This window comes from Megascapheus bottae, chromosome 23, assembly GCF_031878675.1.
Source record: "Megascapheus bottae isolate mThoBot1 chromosome 23, mThoBot2.hap1, whole genome shotgun sequence".
In the NCBI taxonomy this organism is placed as follows: Eukaryota; Metazoa; Chordata; class Mammalia; order Rodentia; family Geomyidae; genus Megascapheus; species Megascapheus bottae.
Window position 1 is genome coordinate 13240142 of NC_143531.1, and position 26843 is coordinate 13266984.

General features: G+C 39.4%; 1 protein-coding gene across 3 annotated transcripts; it reads left to right on the forward strand.

The window, feature by feature from the left end:
• Window positions 1-1225: 1225 nt before the first annotated feature.
• Window positions 1226-21758, forward strand: Slc9b1 (solute carrier family 9 member B1). 3 transcript variants are annotated; one of them, XM_090356743.1, is made up of 12 exons: window positions 1226-1376; window positions 6669-6738; window positions 7179-7323; window positions 9343-9513; window positions 11044-11186; window positions 12269-12396; window positions 13031-13206; window positions 14447-14553; window positions 15534-15683; window positions 18188-18296; window positions 19176-19223; window positions 21417-21565. In XM_090356743.1, the coding sequence occupies exons 2-12, from the start codon at window positions 6670-6672 to the stop codon at window positions 21467-21469; spliced, it is 1299 nt and encodes a 432-aa protein (XP_090212869.1). In that variant the 5' UTR covers window positions 1226-1376; window position 6669; the 3' UTR covers window positions 21470-21565. The 3 variants fall into 3 exon arrangements, with proteins under 3 accessions (XP_090212869.1, XP_090212867.1, XP_090212868.1); XM_090356741.1 differs by having other exon boundaries at window positions 1227-1376; window positions 19087-19223; window positions 21417-21758; XM_090356742.1 differs by lacking the exon at window positions 7179-7323 and having other exon boundaries at window positions 1357-1376; window positions 19087-19223; window positions 21417-21758.
• The last annotated feature ends 5085 nt before the right edge of the window (window positions 21759-26843 follow it).

Genomic DNA, 26843 nt, shown 5'->3' on the forward strand with positions numbered 1-26843 from the left:
AGGCCCAGAAAGACAAAGGTTACAGATGTGGAAGTAAGAATTGGTTTATAAATACATAAGTAAATACTTCAGCTAGTATGCCCTTGTATACAAATGTATTAAGTGAAGTAGGGTGGATTGGGGGGAGAACTCAAACAGTATAATTCCTTAGAAGACAAACCGATAGTTCATAAACACCAGGATACCAGTACTTAAAAGGGGGGTAGAGTAGCATCAAGAAGAGAGGGTTAGACAAATGAAGAGAAGGGGGAAGAAAATGTATGTATATCCTACAAAATTAGAAAACGTGAGGGAAGGTGTGTGTTGGGAGAGGTGGATGAGAAAGTTAAAAGAAATGACCTTGATCAAGATGCACTGTACTCATTCATAAGCTGCTTTGTTAAATGGCAACTCCTGTATACAACTACTTACACATAATTAAAATATTTTTTAAACAATGCAAGGAAAAAATTCAAGGTTTAGCAGTAAAATTTGTTTTGAGTACCAGGAGAAAAGCTAGATAAGAAAGGAGAGTCTGTATTTCTTCCAAGTATGGACTTTCTCCAGTGACAGCTGCTTTTCTTTTTAGGAAGCCTGAGGATTTCACGAGAGGAATTTGATGGCAGTTTTGTCATATCCAAACTCTAGATTCATCTGCAAACCCAAACAACTCTGCTCTGCTTGCCTTTATTGTTTTTAACCAGAATTACCATGTATGATTTCTTCAGCAAAAAAAAAAAAATTTTTTAAGGTTTGGCACTGACAGCAGTATATCTAGTGTTTGCTCTCTACTAACACCCACCCCCTCCTCCCATATCCCATCACCACACCCTTTACAAATGAGGAAACAAGATGGGCAGATTACATAATCGCCTAGGGCCCCTAGCTAGAAAGCCCTGGAATTGAAGTTTGAACCCAGGGACTGCCGGCTTCTCCAGACTGTTTCTCTTAGCCATCGGATTGTATGGGTTTTGACAGTTACTTCTGGCACCCTGCAATCCCTGGGCGCAACTTCTTTAGCTAAAACACCCCCATGATGTCAACCCACTGGATCAATTATTTCTGAAAACACGTTGGAAAGAAAAGGGGTTGAAATCACACAACACCAAGGCCCAGCTAGACTCACGAGCCCCCTCTGCAGCTGCCAAGGGCCCTGGTCCCCACTGTTACAGGCCCCACCCCCTGCAGCCGTAAGCCACGCCCCAGTGTCGTGGCCCCGCCCCCAAATGCGGAAGCCCCGCCCCGAGGCTGTGGTTCCCACCCCTCGGCACAGCCCGGTCCCAGTTTCAAACCCCAGAGGTGGGGGCCCCGGGGACCCCTTGAGCGCAGCGCGTGGCTTCCTCAACCGTTGCTGAGCGCCTGGTCGGGAGAGAAGCTGCTAAAGGAATTAATTCTAGGTAGGCTCCGTTTTTCTCAACTGCCTTCCCAGGTCTGGGGTACTGGTCCCCCTCTCTTGTCCTTGGCCCTTTCTGTAGCCCCAGGAGACCTGACTCCCCATTTCCGATCAAGGATGCCCACAGGGGGGCCCCCTTTCCTAGACCCCGGGGGAAATCACAAATTGCCCCTTTCAGGTCCTCCTGCTGCCCCAGTGTCTTTGTGTGTGTGTGTGTGTGTGTGTGTGTGTGTGTGTGTGTGTGTGTGTGTGTGTGTGTGTGTGTCTGTCTGTCCGTCCGTCCTGGGGCTTGAACTCAGGGCCTGGGCACTGCCCCTTAGCTATTTCACTCCAAGCTAGCGCTCTACCACCTGAGCCACAGCTCCACTTCCGGCTTTTTGCTCATTGATTAGAGATGAGCCGTCTCCCAAACTTTCCTGGCCAGGCTGGCTTCTGGAACCGTGACCCTCAGATCCCAGCTTCCTGAGTAGCTAGGATCACTGGTGGGATTCCCGCCCCCCCCCCAACACTTTCTCATGGCACATCCCTACTGTTCCTTCCTCTCCTGGTAAAAGTTCCAGCCAGGATGAAAGAGGGTTAAGATGGAGCCGCATAATTGTGTCTTAATTTAGTGGGGGAAACAGGAGCACAAGTCACCAAGAAGCATTTCTCGATACCTTCAATCTGCCTGCCTACAGCAGTTTGTCCTGTATACATTACATACTGAGCTTTCAGTGAAGGTTTGCCAAGTGAAGAGTGCCAATCATGAAACAGTTTCAATAGGATGGGTGGGGTAGAGGTGAGGGCTAGGATCAGGAGGCATATGGAAGGAGGTGCCAAGGAAAGTTTTTGGAAGGAAGAACTTCAAAGCTGATAGTTTGCTGAGCAAAAGCAGGTATGTTGGGATAGGAAGACAACACACCAAACGAGTAAATTTTGGAAACATGAAGTATAGCAAATTGAAGAACTGAAATTGAGTGAAGAAATGAGAACAGAAGGTAGGAAGAAGGATGGACAGGCTGATTTGAAGGTGAATGTACGGCAATGGATGCCTTTGTTCTATGAGAAATCACTGGAAGATTATTAAGCAGGGTGTTGTCCTAATCAAACATTGATAGAGACTGTTCTTCATTACCAAAACCATACTTTAGTAAAACAACACTGGAGGTGAAGGGAACAGTTGAAGGCCATTACAAACTATACGGAAAAAGATGCTTATGGCCTGGACCAGAGAAGGGATAATTTAACTGAAGTCAACAGCATTCAAAATGTTTCTTCATTTATATTAACATGATTTAGTAATTGAAAGTTGGCAGAAAAAGGAGAAGTGGGGAGAAAGAATTTCTCAGTTTCTAAATTGAGAAACTAAGCTGGTGCTGCCTTCTACACTAGGAAATGCTCAGAAGAAAAATTAACGTTGGCAAGGAATAACCTTGATTTCAGCCAGGTGCTAGTGGCTCACACCTGTATCCTAGCAACTCAGGAGGCTGAGATCTGAGGACTGTGGCTCAAAGCTAGTCTAGGCAGGAAAGTCTGATAAGAGCCTGAGACTCTTGTCTCCAATTAACCATCAGAAAACTGAAAATGGTGTTGTGGGTTAAGTGGCAGAGTGCTAGCCTTGAGCAAAAGAAGGACAGTGCCCAGAACCTAATTGTGTAAGCCCCATGACCAACCAAAAAAGAAAGGAAGGAAGGAAGGAAGGAAGGAAGGAAGGAAGGAAGGAAGGAAGGAAGGAAGAAAGAAAGAGAGGGAAGGAGGGGGAGGAAAAGGAGGGAAGGGAGGATGAAGATTTTGAGTTCAATTATGCATATACTGAGCTTAAGTGGTTTCGTGTGCACAAAGCTTCATTGAAATGATTCTCTAGTCCTGGATACTAGTTATTTGTTTGTCATGACAATGTACTGGGGCTTGAAATGAGTGCTAGTCCTTAAAGTTTTTGCTCAAGGCTGGTGCCACAGCTGGTGCCAAGGCTTGAGCCACAGCTCCACTTGTGGCTTTTTGATGATTAAGTGAAGATAAGCATTTCACTGACTTTTCTGACCAGAGTTAGAGCCAGTATCCTCAGCTCTCAGCCTCCTAAGTAGCTAGGATCACAGGTATAAACCTGTACAAGTATAAATTACCAGTACTTGGCTTTGGGATCTTATTTATAACAAGAAATACAGTGGTAAGGTATGATGACCAAATAAAAAAGAACAGATAACACATGAGAATTTTCATTCACAGTTGAACTTTTAGGGAATCTGATTTTTACAGCATATTTCTAGTTTCTTTTTTTTCCCTTTGTTGTTTTCTTTTGCATTGCTGAGGATAAACCTTGCACATGGTAAGTGCTGTACCACTGAGCAGTGTCCCATCTAGAAATTTTGGTTGTTTTACTTTTAAAAAAAAGTTGTTTCTTTTCATCATTCACTCATTCATTCGTTTCCTTCTGAGACATGATTTTGCTGTGTACCCCTCAAACACAACACCCTCCTGCTTCTGTCTTCCAAAATGTGATTACCCGCATGCATCACCATATCTGCCTGGAAACTTCAATTCTTAGGTATCTAATTATTATGAAATTTAGTTTGTGTTTTGAAACAGAGAGAGGAGAAGCAAGGAGTGATTTTAAAATACTGAGTCATTCTGCAAAGTGAATCAAATGTATTTAGAAGACAGAGATGGCCATGTTTGCGGAATAATCTTCAACTATGTCACTAGATGTCACTATTGCACAGCAGTGCTCTAAGGATAAAGCCATAGCCATCCATACAAATGCAACAGAAAAAGAAAAATGTTTCTATTGAAACATCCTTATGCTTATGCATAAGTGATGTTTATTTTACAAGTCAATTTCTAAAGCAGCATGTGTTAGGTTTTTTTCACCCTTTAGTAAGTTGTGGTTCTAGAATAGAATCAAAGACTTAAAAGTCCTTAGATCATGTAAAATCCCCTCCTCAGGCCACATTTTATTGGTTTGGAATTAAGCTCCAAAGAGGTGAAGTGATAAGAAGTTTACTCTATTGTGTAGCAAGTGGGAAGTTTTGATTGCTCAATTCTTTTTACAATTCCATACTTTGCCCATTATTAGCCCATGTAACCAAGTAGACATTCAAAGTGGGGGGGGGGAGGTGAAAACAACCTCTACACATCAAAATTTTCACTTCTTTGAAAGCAAAGCTTAGCGATGTGGTAACTGGTTATACTTCACATTCATGAAAAATTTGAATAATAGAGCCTGTGTTATATATTCTGTGGATATCTCACTTGGTCTGCAAGAGCAAGGTATGTACATATGTGTGTATATGTATTAGTTTGTATGTGCAGATATGTATACATGTATATATACGAATATATATGTGTACTCATCTGTATATATGTATATATACGCATATATATGTGCACTCTGCCTTATTCTAAGAAAAAAGCATGTTAAGAAACATCCTAAAATACAGCAAAAAAAATGATGTAGTCATACATTAATATACTGGGATATCAGCGTGTCTGAAGCCTTATTTTTGTTGGCATAAAAAGTATGCTACAATTTTTCCAGTAAGCCCATACCTGGCTCTCTATCCTCTCAAATTTGACTTTGCTTTCCTTAGTTGTGAGTGTGAAGTAAAGCAGAGATGATTAGATGCTGCTGTCATGAGGCTTGAACTCTGGACCTAGGCTCTGTCCCTGAACTAATCTTTAGCTCAAAACTATTGCTCTACCACTTGAGCCACAGTGCCACTTCCAATTTTCTACTGGTTAATTAGAGATAGGAGTCCATGGATTTTAGAGCCTGCACTGGCTTTGAACTGAGATTCTCAAATCTCAGCCTCCTAAGTAGCTAGGATTACAGGTGTGAGCCACCGGAGCCCAGCTGGCAAGGTATCTTTCTACAGACAAATTAGTAAGGTAGTCATTTGTACAACAACTTAATGACAATGGAATTCTATACTAAAGAAACCTCACTCTATTTAATCAAGCTTGCAAAACAAATACTGTTTTCTGTTTTGCTTTAAATTTTCTTGGAGTCTCATGCAGTATTATGACTTAGGATTTTTAAAAATCCTGGATATTATGTCAAACATACTAGTTAGTGTATGAGAGAACTGATTTTTATACATGTTTTTAAAGACTGAGCCCCATCTTCATGAACTAATAGGAAGTGTTAAATTTCTCTATATAATGGCTTTTAAAATTGAGTCCTGTGGCTCCAGAAGCCAGTAGCATGGCTGGAATCCTCACTATTCAAGAGGCAGAGATCTAGACAATCTCCTTTCAAAGTGAGCCCAGGCAGAAAATTTCAGGAGATTCTAATCTCCAATTAACTAGCAAAATGCTAGACTGGAGGCATGGCTCAAGTGGTAGAGTACCAGCCAAGCAAACAAGGTAAGCAAATTCTGTTACAGTCAAAAGAATACATTATATATTATTATTTTACTACAGAAACATCAAGTTTGAGTTAGCTACAACTGTAATAGCCTTTTTAAAAATCTCTAAAAATGCCACTTTACCATGTTTGGGTTTTTGGGGTTTTTTTTCTTCAGACTTTTTTTATTAAAGAATTTATTAACATTGATTTTTACATCATATTTCAAATGACATGTTAAGTGTTCAAGAAGGGAGTCTCTATATACAATCACTGGCACTTAGTTTTTAGAACATAATCAAAATTAGGCTAAGGGTTTGTATGTCATAGATACATATTAATTTATGAAATAAAACATTATATCTATAGAGTCATAGGGGTTTTTTTTGTTTTTTTTTGTTTTTTTTTTTGCCAGTCCTGGGCTTGAGCTCAGGGCCTGAGCACTGGCCTTGGACTTTCTCAAGGCTAGAGCTCTACCACTTGAGCCTCAGCACCACTTCCGGCTTTTTTCTATGTATGTGGTACCAAGGAATCGAACCCGGGTCTTCATGCATGCTAGGCAAGCACTTTAACCACTAGGCCAAACTCCCGGCCCCTATAGAGTCATAGGTTTTTATGTCTGTGTAGTTGTGTTTATATTTCTAGTACCATGTCCATAGCATTGGGTATGCAAATACTGAGTCCTCGCTCTTGTACTGTTTGGATCTAATAGCCACATATTAAGGATACCATGCGCCTTTTGTTCCTTAGGTCTTGACTTGTCTCACTTAACATGATTCGCTCTAGATTCATCCACTTCCCTGCGAATGCCATTATTTTATCTTGTCTGTTGGCTATGTAGAATTCCATTGTGTAGATATACCACATTTTCTGTATCCATTCATCTGCAGTAGGGCATCTGGAACCATGTTTGTTTTGATGTGAATTTTATAGTCCTATTGTTTTTCAAATTATCTTTTTTCTTTTAAATCATAGCATGAACACCACAGAGTCAGAAAATGAACATCTAGAGGATGAAGCTTCCTCACCACCTACAAGTGTTCAGGTGAACCACGACAGCCCCGCAAACTGTTCTACTGGGACGTTAGCAGATAGCTGCTGGCATAGGACTGAGAATGTGCTTCACGTGTGGTCCTTACTCATATTTACTTAACTATGAGATATGATGGCTTATTATATTCCTAAAACTGAATGGGAGCCGGGCGCCGGTGTCTCACACCTGCAATTCTAGCTACTCAGGAGGCTGAGATTTGAGGATCAAGGTTCAAAGCCAGTCCAGGCACAAAAAACTGAGAAATTCAATTAACCACCAGAAAACGGGAAGTGGAGCTGTGGCTTGAAGTGGTAGAGTGCTAACCTTGAGCTGAAGAGCTCAGGGACAGGGCCCAAGCCCAGAGTTCAAGCCCCACGGCAGGCAAAAATAACAACAACAACAAAACTGAGCGATAGGTATCTTTCTTAAACCATCTCCTTGTTTTACTTCAGATTCTCCATGACGCTAACAATAGTATATATGAAGAAACTAAGGCAACAGTCGTGTTAGAAACAGAGGAAACGATACCACAGGTGGAAAAGAGGACTTGCATTTCTTGTCCTCCACAAGGACCACTGAATAAAATAATTACAGATGGTATGTGAAATAAAAGAACTCGAAATGAGAAATACATATAACAAATAAGACCAAATACAAGAAAACCACTGCTTCCTCTGTAGACTACAGCTATTAGCACTGTAGACAAAGAAAATATTCCCTTACACTTTCTAAGTCAAACTAATGTTGCTTAAGAAATTTTAGTTAATCTTCTCCATGTGTTGTTTTGTCAAATTTTTAGGATTTGAAGCAACATTAAACATACAGATTTTTACAGATCTTTTTTTTTTTAGTCCTAGAGCTTAAACTCAGGACCTAAGTATTGTCCCAGGGCTTCTTTTGCTCAAGGTTAGTGCTTTCTAACCACTTGAACCACAGTTCCACGTCAGGCTTTTTGTGGGTTAATTGGAGATTAGAGTCTCATGGACTTTCCTGTCCAGGCTGGCTTCAAACAGTGATCTTTAGATTTCAGCCTCCTGAGTAGCTAGGGTTACACATGCATTAGCTACTGGCACTTAGCCACTGACCTACTTTTGACATTTAGTCTTAAGTTAGCTAGAAATAGCATTATGTTCCTTGCAATACTGATGTTTTTAAAATGAGGCCTCAAATTTTTAAAACAGCTACAACCTTATAAAAAATTGTCTGAAACTTGTTTTCCTGCCAAAAGTTTTAAAGCATTTTATTGTTATAAAATATTTATGAAGCTATTTTCTTGTTTCTTTCTCAATATCCTGTATGATTAGGCTAAAATATGGTATTAGTTTAAAATATTCGACTAAAATAAATATGATATAGTCGTGGAAATTTCAGGCTTTTATTATTCTATTTCTTGCTAACTTTAAACTGTTAAAAACAAGCTATTTCATTCATTTACTTGTCATTTGCAAAGGTTACTTTTTAATTGGACTCTGTTGTAAATATCCTTTCTGCACACAGATCTGACATGTATGCTCCATGATCCTATCTGTTTACTGGGCAGATTCTATAGGTTATTTGCTAGAAAAAGGACCTTTCTTCTGTAGAAGAAAGATAAATGTATTAATCACTATGGCATGTTGGACTACAGGAAATATGAATATTCTAGACAAAAAGCATCAAACTTCAATGGTAGAAGAGGGGAAGGGAGTGTTTGGAAAGAGCCATATAGGTGGATGAAAATGGATCAAAGTATGTTCTATGCATGTTGCTAACATCACAAGGAAAGCCCTTTATCCAATCAATATATGCTAATAACAATACATGGTTAAAAAGTGCAAGCTTAGATCTTCAGCACACTTCTTTCATTTGGGGTTTTACAGTTTTAAAGGCACTGGTAGAAAAAGATTTGGGAGTACAGATTATACTGACTTTTCTCCTTTTTCTCGGTAGCTTATCTACCTTCAAACACCCTAGGTTAGTTTGATGTTGTTTTTTTTTTTTTTTCTTGCCAGTCCTGAGGCTTGAACTCAGGGCTTGGGCAGTGCCCTTGGACACTTCTGCTCAAGGTTAGTGCTCTGTCACTTGAGCCACAGCACCATTTCTGGCTGTTTTCTGAGTATGTGATACCAAGGAATCAAACCTAGGCTTTATGCATGCTAGGAGAGCACTCTACCACTAGGCTACACTCCCGGCCCCCTAGGTTCATTTTTCACTACATCTTAATAACACAAAGTATAGGATCTCAGTCTATGGAAGAGCTTAGGCTATGGCCCTGCCCCGAATCCTCATCCTGTGATAATTGCCCTACGTTCATGTATAAGTAGAACTAAACAACTAAAGAAACCCCAAAAGAAGAAGCAGATTCTGTAGAAGATAGCACTCTTGGAAGTTTAGGATCCAAAAACAGATCGTATTCTAGAGACCTTCCTGTGTCTAATTCTATACAAAAGGACCTTAGAGCCAAATAAGTCAAACAACTATTTCTTCAAGTAGTATGAAGCACCAGTAGTTGTTACTGCATCTACTGAACTGCTTTGATTTGGCTATTAGCATTTTTAATAAACTAGATTCCATCTTTTGTTTGTATATGTCCACTAATATACCAATGATAGATTTATGGTTGTTTTTATGTTTCAGGAGTTTTATTCCTTTCGATATGGGGCATAATGTGGACACTCTCAGGCCATGAAGTACTTCCAGGTGGAAACTTATTTGCACTGTTAGTTATTTTTTGTAGTGCATTTCTTGGGGGAAAACTTTTGCAACTCATTAAAATACCCACAGTGCCTCCACTCCCACCTCTCCTTGGTAAGTACTTAACTCATTCCGTACTATGCTGTTAAAGTCCACCACTTTCCATTAGGGCTAGATAATTCAAAATATTTACATTATATATATATGTATATATATACATATATTCTGTAGAGCTTTTTGTATATATGTTTACTGAGTCTGTGTGTATGTATATATGTGCATATGTATGTATATGTATATATATCTTTTGTAGATTATTTATTCCTTATGTGAACACATACTTTTTTTTACTAAATCTACATTAAAAGAATTTTAATATCCTCAATATATGCTAGGTGTGGCTTTGTCATTTAACCCATCAATACCCCTTTTCCCCCCCACCCCTCCCAATCATCTTGTTTTCCCCCTTCCCTTCCCCTATTTCAAATAAACAAATAAGCGTATAAATCGTATACCAGGTAACAAAGTTAGATTCAGTAACCACATGAGAATAACCATAAGGGGAAAAATGAAAAGAAATAACATAGTCGATTATTAACAATCACAAAGATAAACCTCTTGTTTCCAGATCCTAGAGTCCATTTCATTTAGTTTCATCCTATATGACCTTATGTGCATAGCTTTTGAGCTATTAATTTAAAATATACTCTAAGAAAAACAAGTTTAGAAGAAATACCTTTGGGGTAGATCATATAAGCAGAACATGATTATAAGTTCAGAGATGAAGATGACGAGGGCATCATATTGTCCTGTGAAGAGCCAGCTGCACAGGTGTCCTCCATGCACAATGATGGATGCGTCACCTGCCTGGCCTGTATCATACATTGTTTCATCACCAATGGTCTGTGCTTTTCCAGCTGGACAGAAGAAAGTTGGGAAGGTTGCTTATCAGAGGTATGATCAATACATCCAAATATTCAGTACAGGCCAACAGAGGTGATCTCTATAGCTTAGCTCTAACACCCTTTCCATGTTCATATTCTTGTCATGTTCGTGTCATGATCTTGCAGCATCTTCTAAATGCAACACATTTGGGAGCTTTTCCTTCCTCTCTAAAACTTTGTGCTTGCTGAGGCTTAGAGGATGTTTTCAGCTTTTGCATGGGTTGTGGCAGAGCCTAATTACTGAGCTCTGTCTCCAGTTTTATCTCTGTCTGTTGCACTAACGCCAGCACAAAGAAAGGCCAGTATATCATTCCCTTCCTAGAATCCTCTCATGCAGAGTGGACTTTGACCCTGTCAAAGGAGAAGGGGAGCTTTCTGTGACCACCCCACTGCTGCCAGCTCATACTCCTCACCTGTAAGCAGGCCTTTCATGTCCCATTGCATTACTTGTATTGCATTTACATATATTATTTCTTACCTTTGTATGTATGTGGATCCCTCTACTAGTTTGTAACTTGCCCTTGTTTCTTTGTCTTAGAATATTAATCTCTCTCTCTTTCCTTCCTTCCTCCCTCCCTCCTTCGCTTCCATTTACCCTCCATACTTCCTTTCTTCCTTCTTTCTTTCCATACTTCCTTTCTTTTCTCCCTTTCCCTCCTTCCCTTCTTTCTTCTTCTTCTTCTTCCCTTACCACTTTTAGGGATGTTACTGGCTGGCTTTCTCATCAGGAACATTCCTTACATCAGTGCCTACGTCCATGTTAAGACCTCATGGTCTTCAACTTTACGAATCACTGCCCTTACCATTATCCTAATGAGAGCTGGGCTGGGACTCGATCCAGAGGTAGATTTCCAATTATATTTTGATTATTCAAAGCATTAGTAGCTGGTCAGAAAGAAGTAGAAGTTTGTTATACTTGTTCCACGTGTAGTCTATGAACAAAGGTAAGCTAAAGAATAAACACTTGGCAAAAATGTTCATAGATTCTATTTCAGATAATCATTAGCATATGAGCAAAGAGAAAGCACTGGCATATGAGATTTCTGTGCTGATGTATAATTATTTGCAGAGAGAAAAATGCCCCTTCCATATATCCATAGTGCCAATCTTATTTGGAAGGCTTTTCTATGGGGAACTACTTGCTTTGCTATTATCAAAGCTTGAGGTCACTCAAAAGACTTTTCTTTTACCCTCTTGTTAAAAATTTCAGTACCATATTTTTCTCATAACTTTTTGCCCACAGAATTATGTTTCCAATTATTTTTGCTCTCTGGTAAAAATCTCATCTAAAAATATTTTCAATATTGTGATTTAGGCATCATAAATATAGTTTAGTTTGGAGAGGATGAATATAATATTTATGAATATAATATTACTCAACCAAAAAGCATATGTCTGGATTGAATAGAACTACTATCATAAGGGCATAAATAATTGTAACAAGTAATAGTCTATATTCTCCTGTGGAAAATCAGAACCATTGAGAAAATTGAAATGTTCTGCCTCTTTAAATAAATTGTACAATTTAAGTTATTGTCTTCTTTGACATGATGCCATTTTTTATCCATAATTTTGAATTAAACAAATAATCCATCACTAAAAGCTCACTGGTAGATTTAAAAAAAAGCCCAAGTGGATATTACCATTATACTATACATTAGAAACATTAAAGCAGGTAGAAATAGTGAGTGAGAAATGAATCTTTTATGAAGCATTTTATGAAGTATGAAATTATTAGGAATCTAACATAAAATGACATATAAAATGAATTTGAATTCCAGTAAGATAATATGACCAAATGAGATTAAGTTTAATAATAAATAATAAAGTTTATTACTCCAAAAAGACTAAACTTTGGTGTTTGCTTAAATAATACTCTTGTTGAACTCTGTAAATTTATCTAAATGTGACCTTTTATCTTTCAGGCTTTAAAGCAGTTGAAGACAGCTTGTTTAAGGTTATCTTTTGGTCCATGCATCACAGAGGCATGTTCAGCTGCTGTTTTTTCCCACTTCATTATGAAATTTCCTTGGAAATGGGGATTTCTATTAGGGTAACTTTTTTCCCTCTCCCTTCATGAACGTACACCATTCAGGATGCTTGTTTAAAAGTGCAAATGGGCAGAGATATAACAGTGAAATCCCTGCCATATGCCTCATATAAGCTAATAAAAGAGCAGTTGAAGACAAGATTGGGGAATGACTACTTTCAGATAGAAATAATGAAAGAAACAAGGGGCAGTCAGAATCAAAGCAAGAAAGACAACTGGGACCCCAATTAAGAGACCTAACCAATGAATTATTAGTGTAGAAGAAGGTAGCAAGACAATGTGTTCAATCAAACCATAGCAGAAAATTCCCTAAATTAGAAGGAACAGACATCTTGATAATAGAAGCATTTAGAACCTTGTGTATACATACCAGAAAATAACGTCCCTGCATTCGATTATAGTTAGAATGCCAAGAGTTCAGCACAAAGAAAAATTACTGAAAACTATGAGAGAAATGCCACGCCCTAAAACAATGCATGGAATGCTTTGTCTCCATAAAGTGGATTTCCCTCAAAACCAGAATGGTTTGCTGGCAGCTGTTTGAAAGGTCAACAGCCTTGTCATGAAGTTTACCATAAAATGCTAGTCTGATTTTAAGAGGATATGCTCCAGCTGGTTTTCACAGTCTTTCTTTCAGTTTCATGCTAGGTGCTGTCTCTCCTGCAGTGGTTGTCCCTTCCATGCTACTTTTGCAGGAAACGGGGTACGGGGTAGAGAAGGGGATCCCCACTTTGCTTGTAGCTGCCAGCAGCCTGGATGACATTGTAGCTATCACTGGATTCAACATATTCTTGAGCTTAGTCTTCTCCACAGGTAAGCAGGCACACACCCAGAGGCTGTGCCATTTTGTGACCCCTTCTGTAGTTCTTCACTCTCAGGGGTGCTTCATTTATTGACCGAGATGCTTCTGCTAGTTTCACAGGGTGGGGGGACTGCTGGTTATGGGGCATGAACTCAAGGCCTGGGCACTGTCCTTGAGCTCTCCTCAAAGCTAGTGCTCTACCACTTGAGCCATAGCACCACTCCTGGCTTTTCTATATATGAGGAATCGAACCCAGGTCTTTGGTGCATGCTAGGCAAGCACTCTACCACTAGGCCAAACTCCCGGCCCCCATATTCTTGTTTCTTAAAGGAAGCTCATTCTAGGCCAGGAAGAAATTTTGACTTGCAAAACAACAACAAATAAACAAAGGGATTTTATTTGAGAATCCATATTATCACTATCTGCTTCTGCTTTTATCACTTTTCACTAAGGAAAATTTTACCAGCTATACTATTAACACTACTAATTGTGTGTGTGTGTGTGTGTGTGTGTGTGTGTGTGTGTGTGTGTGTGTGTGCACATGTGCACGTGCTTGCCCCATAGTTCTCTACTTATGCCTCCCACACACCTTGATACCTAGTTTTTCTGGTTGAGATAGAACTGCAAAAACTTTATCTGGACTGTCTTTAAATGACAATCCCTCTGTGTATTGAGGACCTCCTCCTTGTACATAGCTAGAATTCTAGCCATCTGCCACCATGCTTGGTTCAATCCTACCTTTTATTAAGGTAAGATTTACTCCTTTACACATTTGTAAGCAGATTGATAAGGATAACCATATCACATTGTTTATAACTTATATCTAGAACTTTAAAAAATCATAACTTTTCTGTTATGATTCTGACTATGCTGGATAGCTCATAGAAATGGAATCATGACCTTTTGTAACTGACTTTTCAATTAATGTAAGGTCATACATGGAAAAGTAGTTAGTGGGATTTCATCTATTCTATGACTCACCTGCTCTTCACACTGTGGCTTCTTCTTTGTTTTCTGACCCTTTGACACAATGGAAATTTCTCTGAATATAGTACATTATTTGAGAGCAAACTTTTAGTTTAATATCAAATCAAATTAAATATGCTTGCACATAAATCACTATCAAAGGTCCAATTTTGTATATTCTATAGAATGTACCAATTCTTTATGAACCCCCTAGATTTGCTCTTCTAATAAGTGGCATATGAGAACTACTTCTCTGAAGGTTTTTCCTCCTGTGTGCTCTTATAGGTACTGTCATTCAAAACCTCCTATCATCTCTTCGGGAAATATTTATTGGTATCCTGATAGGAGTTATTTTGGGATATTTTATTCACTATTTTCCAAGTACAGATCAGGTAAATGTTTTAATATCTAATTTGTAGAATGATAGTGTGGGAGTCAACTTTCCATCACTATGATAAAGTTACCATGGCAATTAAGTTATAAGATACAAGGTTTATTTTGGCCTATAGGTGTAGAGGTCTTAATTCATGATTATTAACCTATCCCATCACTGTAGCACAGTCAAGCCAGTGAATTAAGGCAGGAGGTTATGGCACAGCAAGACCATTTATTCCATAAATTCTGGAACAAAGAGGAAGAGGGTAAGCCTGTAATGTCCCCTTTGCCAGCTTGTCCCCAAAATGAACTCAGGACCTCTCACAGGATTCTTCTCCCAAATGTTCTGTAACACCATTGCCCTGTAGACAAAAACCTCCAAAACAGGAGCCTTGGGGAAAGTCAATGTAATGTTGGGCATTTCTTTTCTGAGATTTGAACTTTGAGAAGAGCTATGAAACACTAAATTTCTACTTACCTCTTTCCAGGCATTGGTAGCTGATGCCTGTAATCATAATTACTCAGGAAGCTGAGAACCAAGGACTAGGGAAGGAAAGTCTGTGAGACTGTTTTGTCACCAGAGGTGGAACTATGGCTTAAGTGATAGAGTGCTAGCCTTGAATACAAAAACTCAGGGACAGTGCCCAGGGTCTGAGTTCAAGCCCAAGAACAGGCATGCACACACACGTAATTTCCAATGACCATTCGTGATCAAATAGGTGAGCCAATTTTGATTGATACAAGTGAATCACTAATGCCATTATTTCCTGTTCTGGCACATAAGGGATCTATATGCAGATAGATAGATAGATAGATAGATAGATAGATAGATAGATAGATAGATGTGTAGATGTATATATTGTATCTATATATACATGGAATATTGGGACTACCATCAATCAGTGACCCTGTTTAACATTTAGAGATAGGATAACAAAGGGTCAGAAATAAGTCTTCTATACTTAACATAAACCAATTTCTAAATATCTGTTTGTAGGCAAAACTTCCAAAGAGGAGAGCATTCCTCATGCTGAGCATGTGTATTTTTGTGGTCTTAGGCAGCCAACGCATTGGTTTTCATGGATCTGGAGGACTATCCACGCTAGTGTTGACTTTCATAGCAGGGAAAAGATGGTCGAAAGATAAGGTGAGGTAGAAGCATATGTACATTTTGTGTGTCTATTTGGTTAAAGAGACATATATACCTACACATAATACATACGATCATATAACTGAATACAGTTAATTTTCATAAAATTATTTACTAATCATCCTTCAGTTCCTTTAAATGTCTCTTCATATAAGTGCTCACATAAACATGTATTATATTTTTCATATATTTTTATTGTAATTAATAGAAGGGTTACATTATATTTGCCAGATAGACGGTGCATTAATTCACATACATTGATACCCTTTCTCATGTCTTGATCCCCATTTCCCTCCCCCCCACCCCTCATCTTTGAAATCTGTTTAATCTCCTTTTATCTATTCAGCCCTATGCCAATACCACTCCATGTTAAATCAATGTAGTTGTTTGCCTACCTCCTTACTGTACTTCTTTCAAATGTGTATCTTGGCTGTCTTTGTCAATATCCTTCTTTAGAGTTATTTGAGAATCAGCTTGAAAACTTATTTATCCTTAAATCATTTCCATTTTGGGATCTAATATAATCATTATTGCGAAACTAATTGAGTAGAAGAAGAATGAAATACAACTTAAAAGTAAAATGAAACATTACATAATTCTTTTCACATGAGAAATAACAAAAATAGTTTTAAAAATTAAGAGCAACAGGGCCAGGAGTTTGGCCTTGTGGTAGAGCTCTTGCCTAGCATGCACAAAGATCCAGGTTCGATTCCTCGGTACCACATACATAGAAAAAAGCTGGAAGTGATGGCTGAGGCTCAAGTGGTAGAGCGGTAGACTTGAGAAAGTCCAAGGACAGTGCTCAGGCCCTCAGCTCAAGCCCAGGACTGGCAAAAAAAAAAATTAAGAGCAACAAATAGGATAATATCCTATACAAAAAACTAACATTGTTCTTTGTGTTTTCTTTTTTATTATTATCTTTATGTAGTTGTACAAAAGTTGCCATTGAACAAAGCAGTTCATGAATCTATCTTGATCAGTGTCACCCCTTTACATTCTCACCCATCCCTTTTCTTCTCATCCATCCCTTTTCTATTCACCCTTTCCCATACTCTTCTTAATTTTGTAGGATATACGTTGGATTCTTGGTTTTTGTTTTGGTTTTTTTTTCGTGTGTGTGTGGTCATAGGGCTTGAACTCAGGGCCTGGGAGCTGTCCCTGAGCTCTTTTGCTCAAGGCTAGAACTCTCCTACTTGTGGTTTTCTAGTGGTTAATTGAAGATGAATCTCACAGGGACTTTTCAGCCCAGGTTGGTTTTGAACTATGATCCTCACATCTCAATCTACTAAGTAGCTACGATTACAGGTGTGAGCCTCTGGTGCATTTTTTTTTAACTTTTCTTAATTTCAAGCAGAAAACCTAATAGCTGGGGGAATAGTTATGAAGACAGCTCAGAATGAGACTAATACCTTTTCATCCGAATTTCCAGAAAAGAGTCAAAATGCTGTTATTCCAATAGTACCTTTGCTGTCACCTTTCAGTTCTAAAGTACCATTAAGAGGGATTCATTCCTAGAAATGGGAGGTAAGTGGGCAACCAAAGTTGAAGCCCATATATGTCTAAGGAGACAGTAACTTAAAAGTAATCAACATGACCTTTTCAGAAGGAGACCTCACAAACCACCCAAATCTTCTTTTTCTGGTTGGGTCTTTTTTTGTTTAGTTTGTTTGTGTGCTGGATCTGGGGCTTGAACTCAGGGCCTGGACACTGTCTTTGAGGTTCTTTTGCTCATGGCTAGCACAGTACCACTTCAGTTTCAACTCCACTTCCTACGTTTCTGGTAGTTTAGTGGAGACTTTCCTTTCCCCGGCTGGCTTTGAATCCTAGTCCTCAGATCTCAGCCTTCTTAGTAGCTAGGACACAGGCGTGAACCACAGCACCTGGCTTTCTTTTCCTCTTTTGCTTATGTCATGTCAGGATGCATTTCCTTGGGGTTGGGTTCCAGAATAACTATTAGTAGAAGTCTTCCCAACTCCTTGCACAGGGATAGATGTTTGCAGGAGCTGTGTGTGTCCTCATGTAGTGCCAAGTGGTTCCATCACCCTTCAGTTACTCCAAAGACCTCAATTAATCTCCAGCAATAATGTTATTTGTTATATAGCTTTGCAGGTTTCTTTGAACCACATCCTACCTAAAGTGTTTGAATAGGAGAGTTGGCCTACTCAGGTTGTATTAAATAGGTTTTAACATTTCCCCTAAAGACCCCAAAATCTCATCAACTGGCCAAATGTTAAGAGTGACTTAAAAATGTATAAAGTGGGCCGGGAGTTTGGCCTATTGGTAGATTGCTTGCCTAGCATGCATGAAGACCAGGATTCGATTCCTTGGTACCACATACTTAGAAAAAGCCAGAAGTGGTGCTGAGGCTCAAACGGTAGAGTTCTAGCCTTGAGAAAAATCCAAAACAGTCCTCAGGCCCTGAGCTTAAGCCCAGACTGGCAAAAAAAAAAAAAATGCATAAAGTAATGTGTTTTACAAACATGTCTCTCTCCTTTCCACAGATAGAAGTCCAGAAAATTATTGCAAAGGCATGGAATATTTTTCAACCACTTCTTTTTGGTTTAGTTGGGTCAGAAGTGTCTGTTTCATCTCTTGAATCAAATACTATTGGTAAGAATAATTAGAATTTAAAAAGCTACAAAGTTCAAAAATATATACGAGAACTACATTTTTATTTACAACATATCTTTGAGTGACTATAAAAACCTTAAAAAAAACCTCTGATATTATAATACATTTGCTTATGCTCTACTCTGTAATTTTCTTTGTTTTTAGCCAGAGACAGCCCTGAATGTATCTCCTGAGTGGTCCAGAGAAACACAGATTAAAATATTTTTCCCAATGGGAAAACTCTAGATATTATCAGGTGCTTTGGACTGATTTCACTTAAAAATACTCCCCGAATGTCAGTTGGTTCAAAAGTAAATAATTCCAGAATTGAATGTCATCTGTTTTATTTTTTGGAGTACTTGTGCCATCAGATAATTTTTGCCAGTTTAGCAAGAAGCCTCAATCATATCTATATTCTTTGTAATTATTATTTTTATTTTTAAAAGACATAAAGACTTTCTATCTAAAGTTTTAGAAGTAATATCTCTAAGTGTTAAGAACCGCTTTCTCTGCCAGGCGCTGATGGCTCATGTCTGTAATCCTAGCTACTTAGGAGGGTAAGATTTCTAGCCGGTCCAGGCTGGAAAGTCCTTGAGACTGTTATCTCCAATTCACCACCAAAAAGGTGGAAGTAGAGCTGTGGCTCAAGTGGAAAAGTGTTAGCCTTGAGCAAAACAAACTCAAGGACAGTGCTCAGGCCTGTCCTTGACAGCACACACACACACACACACACACACACACACACTTCCTCCTAAATTTTTTTTATTAACACTTGTTTTGTCTATTTCAGGCATTAGTGTTATTATTCTGTCTTTGGCACTATGTGTTCGAATTTTAACTGCATTTGTATTGATGTCTTTTGCTGGTTTTACTTTAAAGGAGAAAATATTTATTGCTTTAGCGTGGATGCCCAAAGCTACAGTCCAGGTAAGAACATGTTAATGAATTGGGAAATGTGCATTGAAGGAGGGGAGCCAGGATGATAATTTAGAAGCAGGTAGCACTGTTCAGCCTCTTAATAGCTTAGAACTGAAACACCCAGAAAGCTACTTCTCAGTGAGAATTGCAAAGGGATCAGAGCTGGTGACATGGTGATCTAGACTCTGAAATAGCCCACGAGTTTGCTATTTTCAGCCAGCAAGTCTAGATCCATGAATTCCACACCAGGGCTAGGTAGACATGCAATGTGCCATTTTGAAGGGATTCCAGAAAGACCTGGCAAGAAATTGTGCACATACCAACTGCATCAGAGTGTTCTTCCCCCCACCCCACCCCACCCCATGAGATAAGAGACAAGGACTGGTTTGGCTCAACACTACTTCCAGTCTCAGACCTATCTAGGAAATCCCAGAAGTGATAAGGAACTAAGTCATGTGACCAGGAGACCACCAGCAAACAGCCATGGGAAGGAATGGCTGATCCAAAGACCTCAGCTTCCTCTTCAACTGGAATAGGGACTGGATGCCACATCCTGAACACACAGTGATTCACTACTAAGCCCTATCTTCCTCACAGACTAGGAACAAGAAAATCCAGCACAACCCCAGAGCCCTACTGCACCTGAGCATCCAGTGGAAAATCTTGAGCTGAAAAGTCTTAAGAGACTAAACACTCCAACAAAATCCTGAACAAGGATACACGTAAATCCCAATGTGGAAGCATTACCAGAATGTTAGCCTTGACCAAAAGAACTCAGGGGCAGCACCCAGGCCCTGAGTTCAAGCCCTATGACTGACAAAACAACATGAGTTCAAGAAAGATTTAGACTGGGAGTTTGGCCTAGCATACACTAAGACCCCGGTTTGATTGCTCAGTACCACATCATAAAAAGCCGGAAGTGGTGCTGTGGCTCCAGTGGTAGAGCTCTAGCCTTGAGAAAGTCCAAGGACAGTGCTCAGGCCCTGAGTTCAAGTTCCAGGACAAGCCAAAAAAAGGAGGGGGGCTGGGAGTTTGGCCTAGTGGTAGAGTGCTTGCTGAGCATGCATGAAGACCTGGGTTCCATTCCCGGAAGAAAAAAGCTAGAAGTGGTCCTGAGGCTCAAGTGGTAGAGCTCTAGCCTTGAGAAAGTCCAAGGACAGTGCTCAGGCCCTGAGCTCAAGTGCAGGACTGACAGAAACACCCCCCCCCACACACACACACACATAAAGCCAGAAGCCAGAGCTATGGCTCAAATGATAGAACACTAACCTTAAGCAAAAGCTCAGGGAAAATACCTAGGCCCTGAGTTCAAGCCCTAGCACAAATGAAAAAATGAAAGTCAGGTATGGTGATTCAAAGTACAAGCCAAGTGTGACGGTGCATGTCTGTAACCTCACCATAAGAAGATCACAGTCCAAAGTCAGTCTGAGCAAAACCTACAAGGAAGGCCCTGTCTGAAAAATAACTAAAGCAAAAAGGGCTTGAGTGGCTCAAGTGATAATGAATTTTCCTAGCAAGCACATGGTCCTAAGTTTAAACAAGTAAGGAAAGTCACAGTGGTCAGAGTTCCTACGTGGACCAGGTGCTCTGCCTGCTCACATTTAATCTTCACAACTATCCAACGAGGGGCTGTGGGGCTGATTTACCCAGTGCTTCGGGAAATAGGTCACTGTGTAGACATTGGTCAACTGGTGGCAGCAGAAACAGAAGTTAAGATCGTTTGCTGGATTCCAAACCTCTTACCAGCAATTCTGTATCTCCGTGCCTCCCAGGTAGCAGAAATAAGAAGAGGAACAAATCTTAGACAACCAAGGAACTAGAGTTTGCGACTGTCTCAGTACAGCCAAGAATGGAGGCAGCACATGACAAAGAGAACCAAACCACATCCAGGTTGACTTAGAACTCTTAAGATGCTGAGCGCAATAGCACCCTGCTAAGGGGATGTATAAATATGGAAACCCTGAGGGGACAAGAATATAAAATCAATCCCACAATGTCTTCCCGCTGGTTTATCTTGACAGGTTTCTCTTTCCATATGTATTGCTAGGCAGAACATAATGTAGTAGACAATGAAGAAAAAAAAAGAAAAGAAAAAAAAAGACAAGACTACTAGGTTTAGGTTATTTCAGTGGAGCCCTTTGCTTTTATTATACATTGACTCTAACATTTTTTTCTTTATGCCCCACTTTCCCCTCTTCACAGGCTGTATTAGGTCCTCTGGCTATGGAAACAGCAAGGTTTACCACTATACCTGAGCTGGAAGTATATGCAAAAAATGTGATGACAATGGCGTTCTTAGCCATCTTGATGACAGCTCCAAATGGAGCTCTATTTATTGGCATACTGGGGCCCAAAATACTCACCCACCATGACGAGCCAAACCAAGTGCACATACAGCTGTCAGATTTCCAACATCCCTGAAAGGGTTTGCCACCATCCACTTGCTGCTTAATTACCCCACACAAACAGAAAAAAAAGTTAAGTACAATTATGTGGAGACTGTACATAGAACCCAGGATTTAATAAATATGTAATTTCTCTACAGGGCTCTTCTCTGACTTGTGCTTCTCAAAAATGAGTATGAAATAGAATTTTCTCTTAGTATTTGTATATTTCCAAGGACAAAGTTAATCTGTGAATACTCTAGGGAGGTATAAAGCAATCCTTAAGGGTGAATCAAATGCCCTAATAAAGTCTTAAGTTTAAGAAAAATAATTCAATGCATTGTGGGAGTGAAAAAATGAATTGACTTCTGGCTATAAAACAGTCTGAGTTTCCAAAGAGAAACAGAAATATCTTCACTTCAGTGGGCCATTTTAAAAGTTGGTCAGAGCTGATGGCTCTTGCCTATGATCCTCTTGCATTTGAGGCTGAGATCTGAGGATCATGGTTCAAAGCTAGCCCAGGCAGGAAAGTCCAAGCGACTCTAATCTCCAATAAACTGCTCTGAAAAAGTCATAAGTGGTGCTATGGCTCAAGTGGTAGAGTACTAGCTTTCAACAACTAGACCCTAAGAGGATCAAAAAAGGAAAAAAATAGTCAGAAAAAGAAAAAAAATACAAAAATAATACACATCTGGCTTTTTGATGGTTAATTGGCAATAACAGTCTCACTAACTTCTCTGTCCTGAGCAGGAGGGGGAAGAGGCATTGAATTGGGATTCTCAAGTCTCAGCCTCCTGAGTTGCTAGGATTGAAGGGCTCAGACAGCAGCACCTGGCTCAATTTATTTTATTGGTTGGTTTGTTTATATATGCTGGCACTCAGGCTTTAATTCAGAGCCTGGGCATTGTCCCTCAGCTTTTTCTCTTGGGGCTACACTCTCCTACTTGAGCCATATTTCCACTTCAAAACACATCAGTTTTAACTGGCTCAACTAAATGTATTTAGAGTTCTCATTCTAATGACTACTTAAATAATGATAAATAAAAGGTAATTTTTTGTTATGCTCTTACATTGCAAGTGTGGTGTAGCAGTTTGCAGATGATTATTTTTAGTTTTTATTTGCAAAAATAAAGTCACAAATGGAAATAAACTTTTCAACAAATATTTAAAAATCTCAGCAACCTGCAGAAATGGAAATGAACAGATTATTATCTAGATGATAGGATTTTTGAATTACTTTTCAGTTCTGGGTAATGAACTCTGTTCTGATAATATAAAAGCACAAGTAAAGTGCTGTCTCAGTTCTGACTCCAAGATTATCTTGAAATCAGAAGAGTCATTGTCAAAACTTTTCAAATGATCTTATGGAGCATGTTTTTGTTGTTGTGGGGTTGTGTTTGGAAGGGATGTCATAAACATACAAGGAACCAAGGAGACTGAGCAACAGTATTGATCTTTGCATGTTTTAATGAAGAGGAGTTATAGATTTCTTAAATCTATTTCTAAGCTGTATGTAGCCTACTGCAGATACTGAAGGAAACTTTTTCTTTATACTTCTCTATTGAAGTTTGTAAAAATATTGCCTTCTTTTCATTCCCCAGACATTTCCCTAATTAATGCCTGAGAGAGGAATCTTCCTCCTCCTCTTTGTCCAGGGTTGAACTTTCCCCTTAGGATTAAGAATGACCTTACTCCGGCGTGACTTCACCTAATTATATTTGCAGCACCCTAATTTCTGAGTAAGGTTACTTTCTGTGACATTAAAGGATAGGACATATTTTAAGGGAAGGAAAAATACAATTCAACTTGTTTTAGATAATCGTTTGTCAAAATACCTTTGCATTCCTCCCTTTGGTTCAAAATGTTTTTTTCATTATCACGTATTGCATTTCCATATAACTACTTGAGTATATTTCTGGAGTTTCTATTCTATTTCATTGACTTAGCTTAATGTATAATAAGTGCTTTTTTTATTAGCTTCCTTTAATGGACAAAATATTATTTCAAATGCTGTAGACAATATGTATTCCAACCCAAACATTTGGATACAGCTTCTAATTCGATAATAGAGAAAACTTGAACTGCCTTGTTCCTTTTGTTGTGAAAACAATTTCTAAAACAACTTTGTTGTAAACCTTAAGGAGACAGCAGAAGAACCAGAATCTTGATCAGAGGATCTGGGCTATAAAATCACAGTCCATGTTACCACCATCGTTTCATATAATCTCATTCCACCTAGGAAAAGCTTCTCCAAGATTCTAGTTAGTAAATTTCTGCATGAAAAACATTTATGAACTAAAACATATCCCCTTGGATTGCAGGTGGCCTCATGTACACCACTTACTCTCTCCTTTCTCTCATCTCTGTGATCCCTCTGTGCTACATTCCTCCTCAAATGAATGTAGAATGCCATACTCAGCCTTGGCTACTATACCTGTTCATTTAAATTGAGCAATGGCAATTGAGCAAGGAACTATTTAGAAAACTCTTGGTGCCAACAACTTTCATTTCTGCTCACTCGCATTGTGAAACAGCACTGCCTAGCATAGATAAGAAGGGAAACTTTCCCAGAAACATCATGGGGAGTGGTAATGGTCAGTGGTAACTCCGATAAACCTTGATCTTGTCTGTTGGACACATGGGGCCATGTCATGAAGCTTGAAGCTTCAGAACATTACTGGAGGCTGTTCCTTCAGTTTTATAGCTTCTGGTTATTAAAATTCATGATAGGGTCACCGAGTCCCTGCAATGACAGTGCTATAAACTCATCTGTCCCATGTAGTGATAGGAAGGATTGCATGCTGGTGAATTGTGGTTAGCTGGTGTGCTGCTGGTCGAAGCCATGTGAACAGGAAGGACAAGTCTACACCTAGAATGAGCATCAGTTCCAGTCAAGATGAATTGCTGTCTTTCCTACAAGGAAATTATCCAGCAAATTGGATTTATCTTCATGTGCCTCATCATTGCCCTTGGGAGACAGTGCCATATTGAAACTTCAGCTTGTTGCTGGCTGTTTCAACCTGCAGCAGCAGCAGCAACAGAAACAGTAGCAAGAGCTAGAGAAGACTTGGTCAGTGGGAAGTTCTGTTTGAGCTTCTGTGTAGCCTCTAAACTGCTGCTGTACGGTCACCAATTCTGTCCATGCTGAAGTGCAACACATTGGCTGATTTCAACTGACTGAATCATTTAGAAAATTTGGTTGTTCATAGACACTCTCTGTAAGAGGATATGAAATAAATAACTTTACACTTGGTATTTACATCTATAGACCCCTTCTAACATATCGTTTTTCCAGTCTTCCAAAGTCTCTTCTTCTAGACCTACCAACCAAGCCACTGACCACGAATCAGTCCTTCTTATCTCGAGTCATTTTTCTTCCCATGGGAAATGAATGACAAGGCACACAGTCCAAAGCACTAGGAAGATTTGAAAAACAACTTAGTTTTATTTTCTTTTGCCAGTTGTGGGGCTTGAATGCAGGGCCTGGGCACTGTCATTGAGCTTTCTTAAAGCTAGTGCTTTAGCACTTGAGCCACAGAGACACTTCTGGCTTTTTCTGTGTATATAGTAGCCAAGGAATCAAATTCAGGGCTTTGTGCGTGCTGAGCGAGCACTCTACCACTCAGCCAAACTCCCAGCCCAACTGAGAAGTTTTAAACACTTTAATAGACAGATCACCACTTCGTGGTGTAGTATGTGTCTTGAAATTTGCGTACAAAACCAAGGGAATGGTGAAATCAAGCTAATAAATATTACCAGGTTTGTTTTTTTTAATAGGAATTTACTCTTACTGGTTTGTGAATATATGACACTAACCTTAGTCACAATATACAATAGGTCTCTTCAACGTGTGTATGTGTGTGTGTGTTGATCCTGAACACAAGGCTCTCATGGTGTCTCTGACCTTCTGTGTTCAAAGCTAGCTCTACCACTTGAGTTACTAGCTCTACTCTGACTTATTGGTGGTTAATTGGGGCTAAGTCTTTTAGACTTTCTTGTCTGAACTGGTTTCCAACCATGATCCTCAGGTCACACCTTGTTATGTAGCACACACGTAGTCCCGAGTGTTAAGATTATAGATGTTTGCCGTGATGTACAGAAAGCATAGGAATTCAACTGTTAATTGAAGAGTTTTTTTTTGTTTTTTTAGTTTTTTTGCCAGTCCTGGGCTTGAGCTCAGGGCCTGAGCACTGTCCTTGGACTTTCTCAAGGCTAGAACTCTACCACTTGAGCCTCAGCACCACTTCCGGCTTTTTTTCTATATATGTAGTACCAAGGAATCGAACCCGGGTCTTCGTGCATGCTAGGCAAGCACTTTAACCACTAGGCCAAACTCCCCGCCCAATTGAAGAGTTTTGTACCATCTAGAGAGCCATACTAATTTGTATGTCCACTTAATTTTCAGAATGGTGTGCTAAAAAAATCTCTTGCTGTATTTGTAAATTTGATTACTATCCTATGTGTTTGGGATTTATCTATCGAGCATATATTATCTCTCTACAATTTTATAACTGGCACATCTTCCTGATGATATTTACTAGTATCCTCACTAGTGATATTACATAGTACTAGTATTCTGCATAAATAGGCCTGGGAGGAGCAAGGAAAAGATATGGCCATGAGGTGGCAGCAGTACACACAAGCTTATGAGACAGGCTGGTGTCCAGGGAAGGCCTTCACAGCAGGAGGCCAGTCTACTGTAGTGGAGAGCAAGAACACTCCCTGATTCCTTGTAAAGCCACCCTCTCAACTCTCAAAGCCATAATGATACCATCTCTTCTCAGCCAGAATGCTAGGACCAAAAAGACAAAGACAGTAATGCTGTGAGCATGAAGAGAAATGAGGTACTCTTACACACTGTTGGTGAGGAATGTAAACCAGTACAGTCATTATGGAGAAAAAAGAGCATTTTCAGATGAAGCAAGGCTAAAAACAAAAACAAAAAGTGGCTGGGTGTGGTGGTACAGGCCTGTAATCATGAGATAGAGGATGGAGGATTTCAGATTTTAAGCCAACCGAGACCAAGTTAGTAAATCCTATTTCAAAAAGGAATGGAGCTCAGTTGAAACAGTGGAACACATGTGCCTAACAGGCTCAAGGCTTCGGGTTCAATCCCCAATACTTATGGAACAATGGAAAAAATTCTAGGTGCATTTATACCCGAATTGTATGAGGCAAAGGCAGTCAGTCACAGAAAAGCTGCTCACATCGCTTCAAGCTTCCTAGAGGCCAGTTAATCCAATTT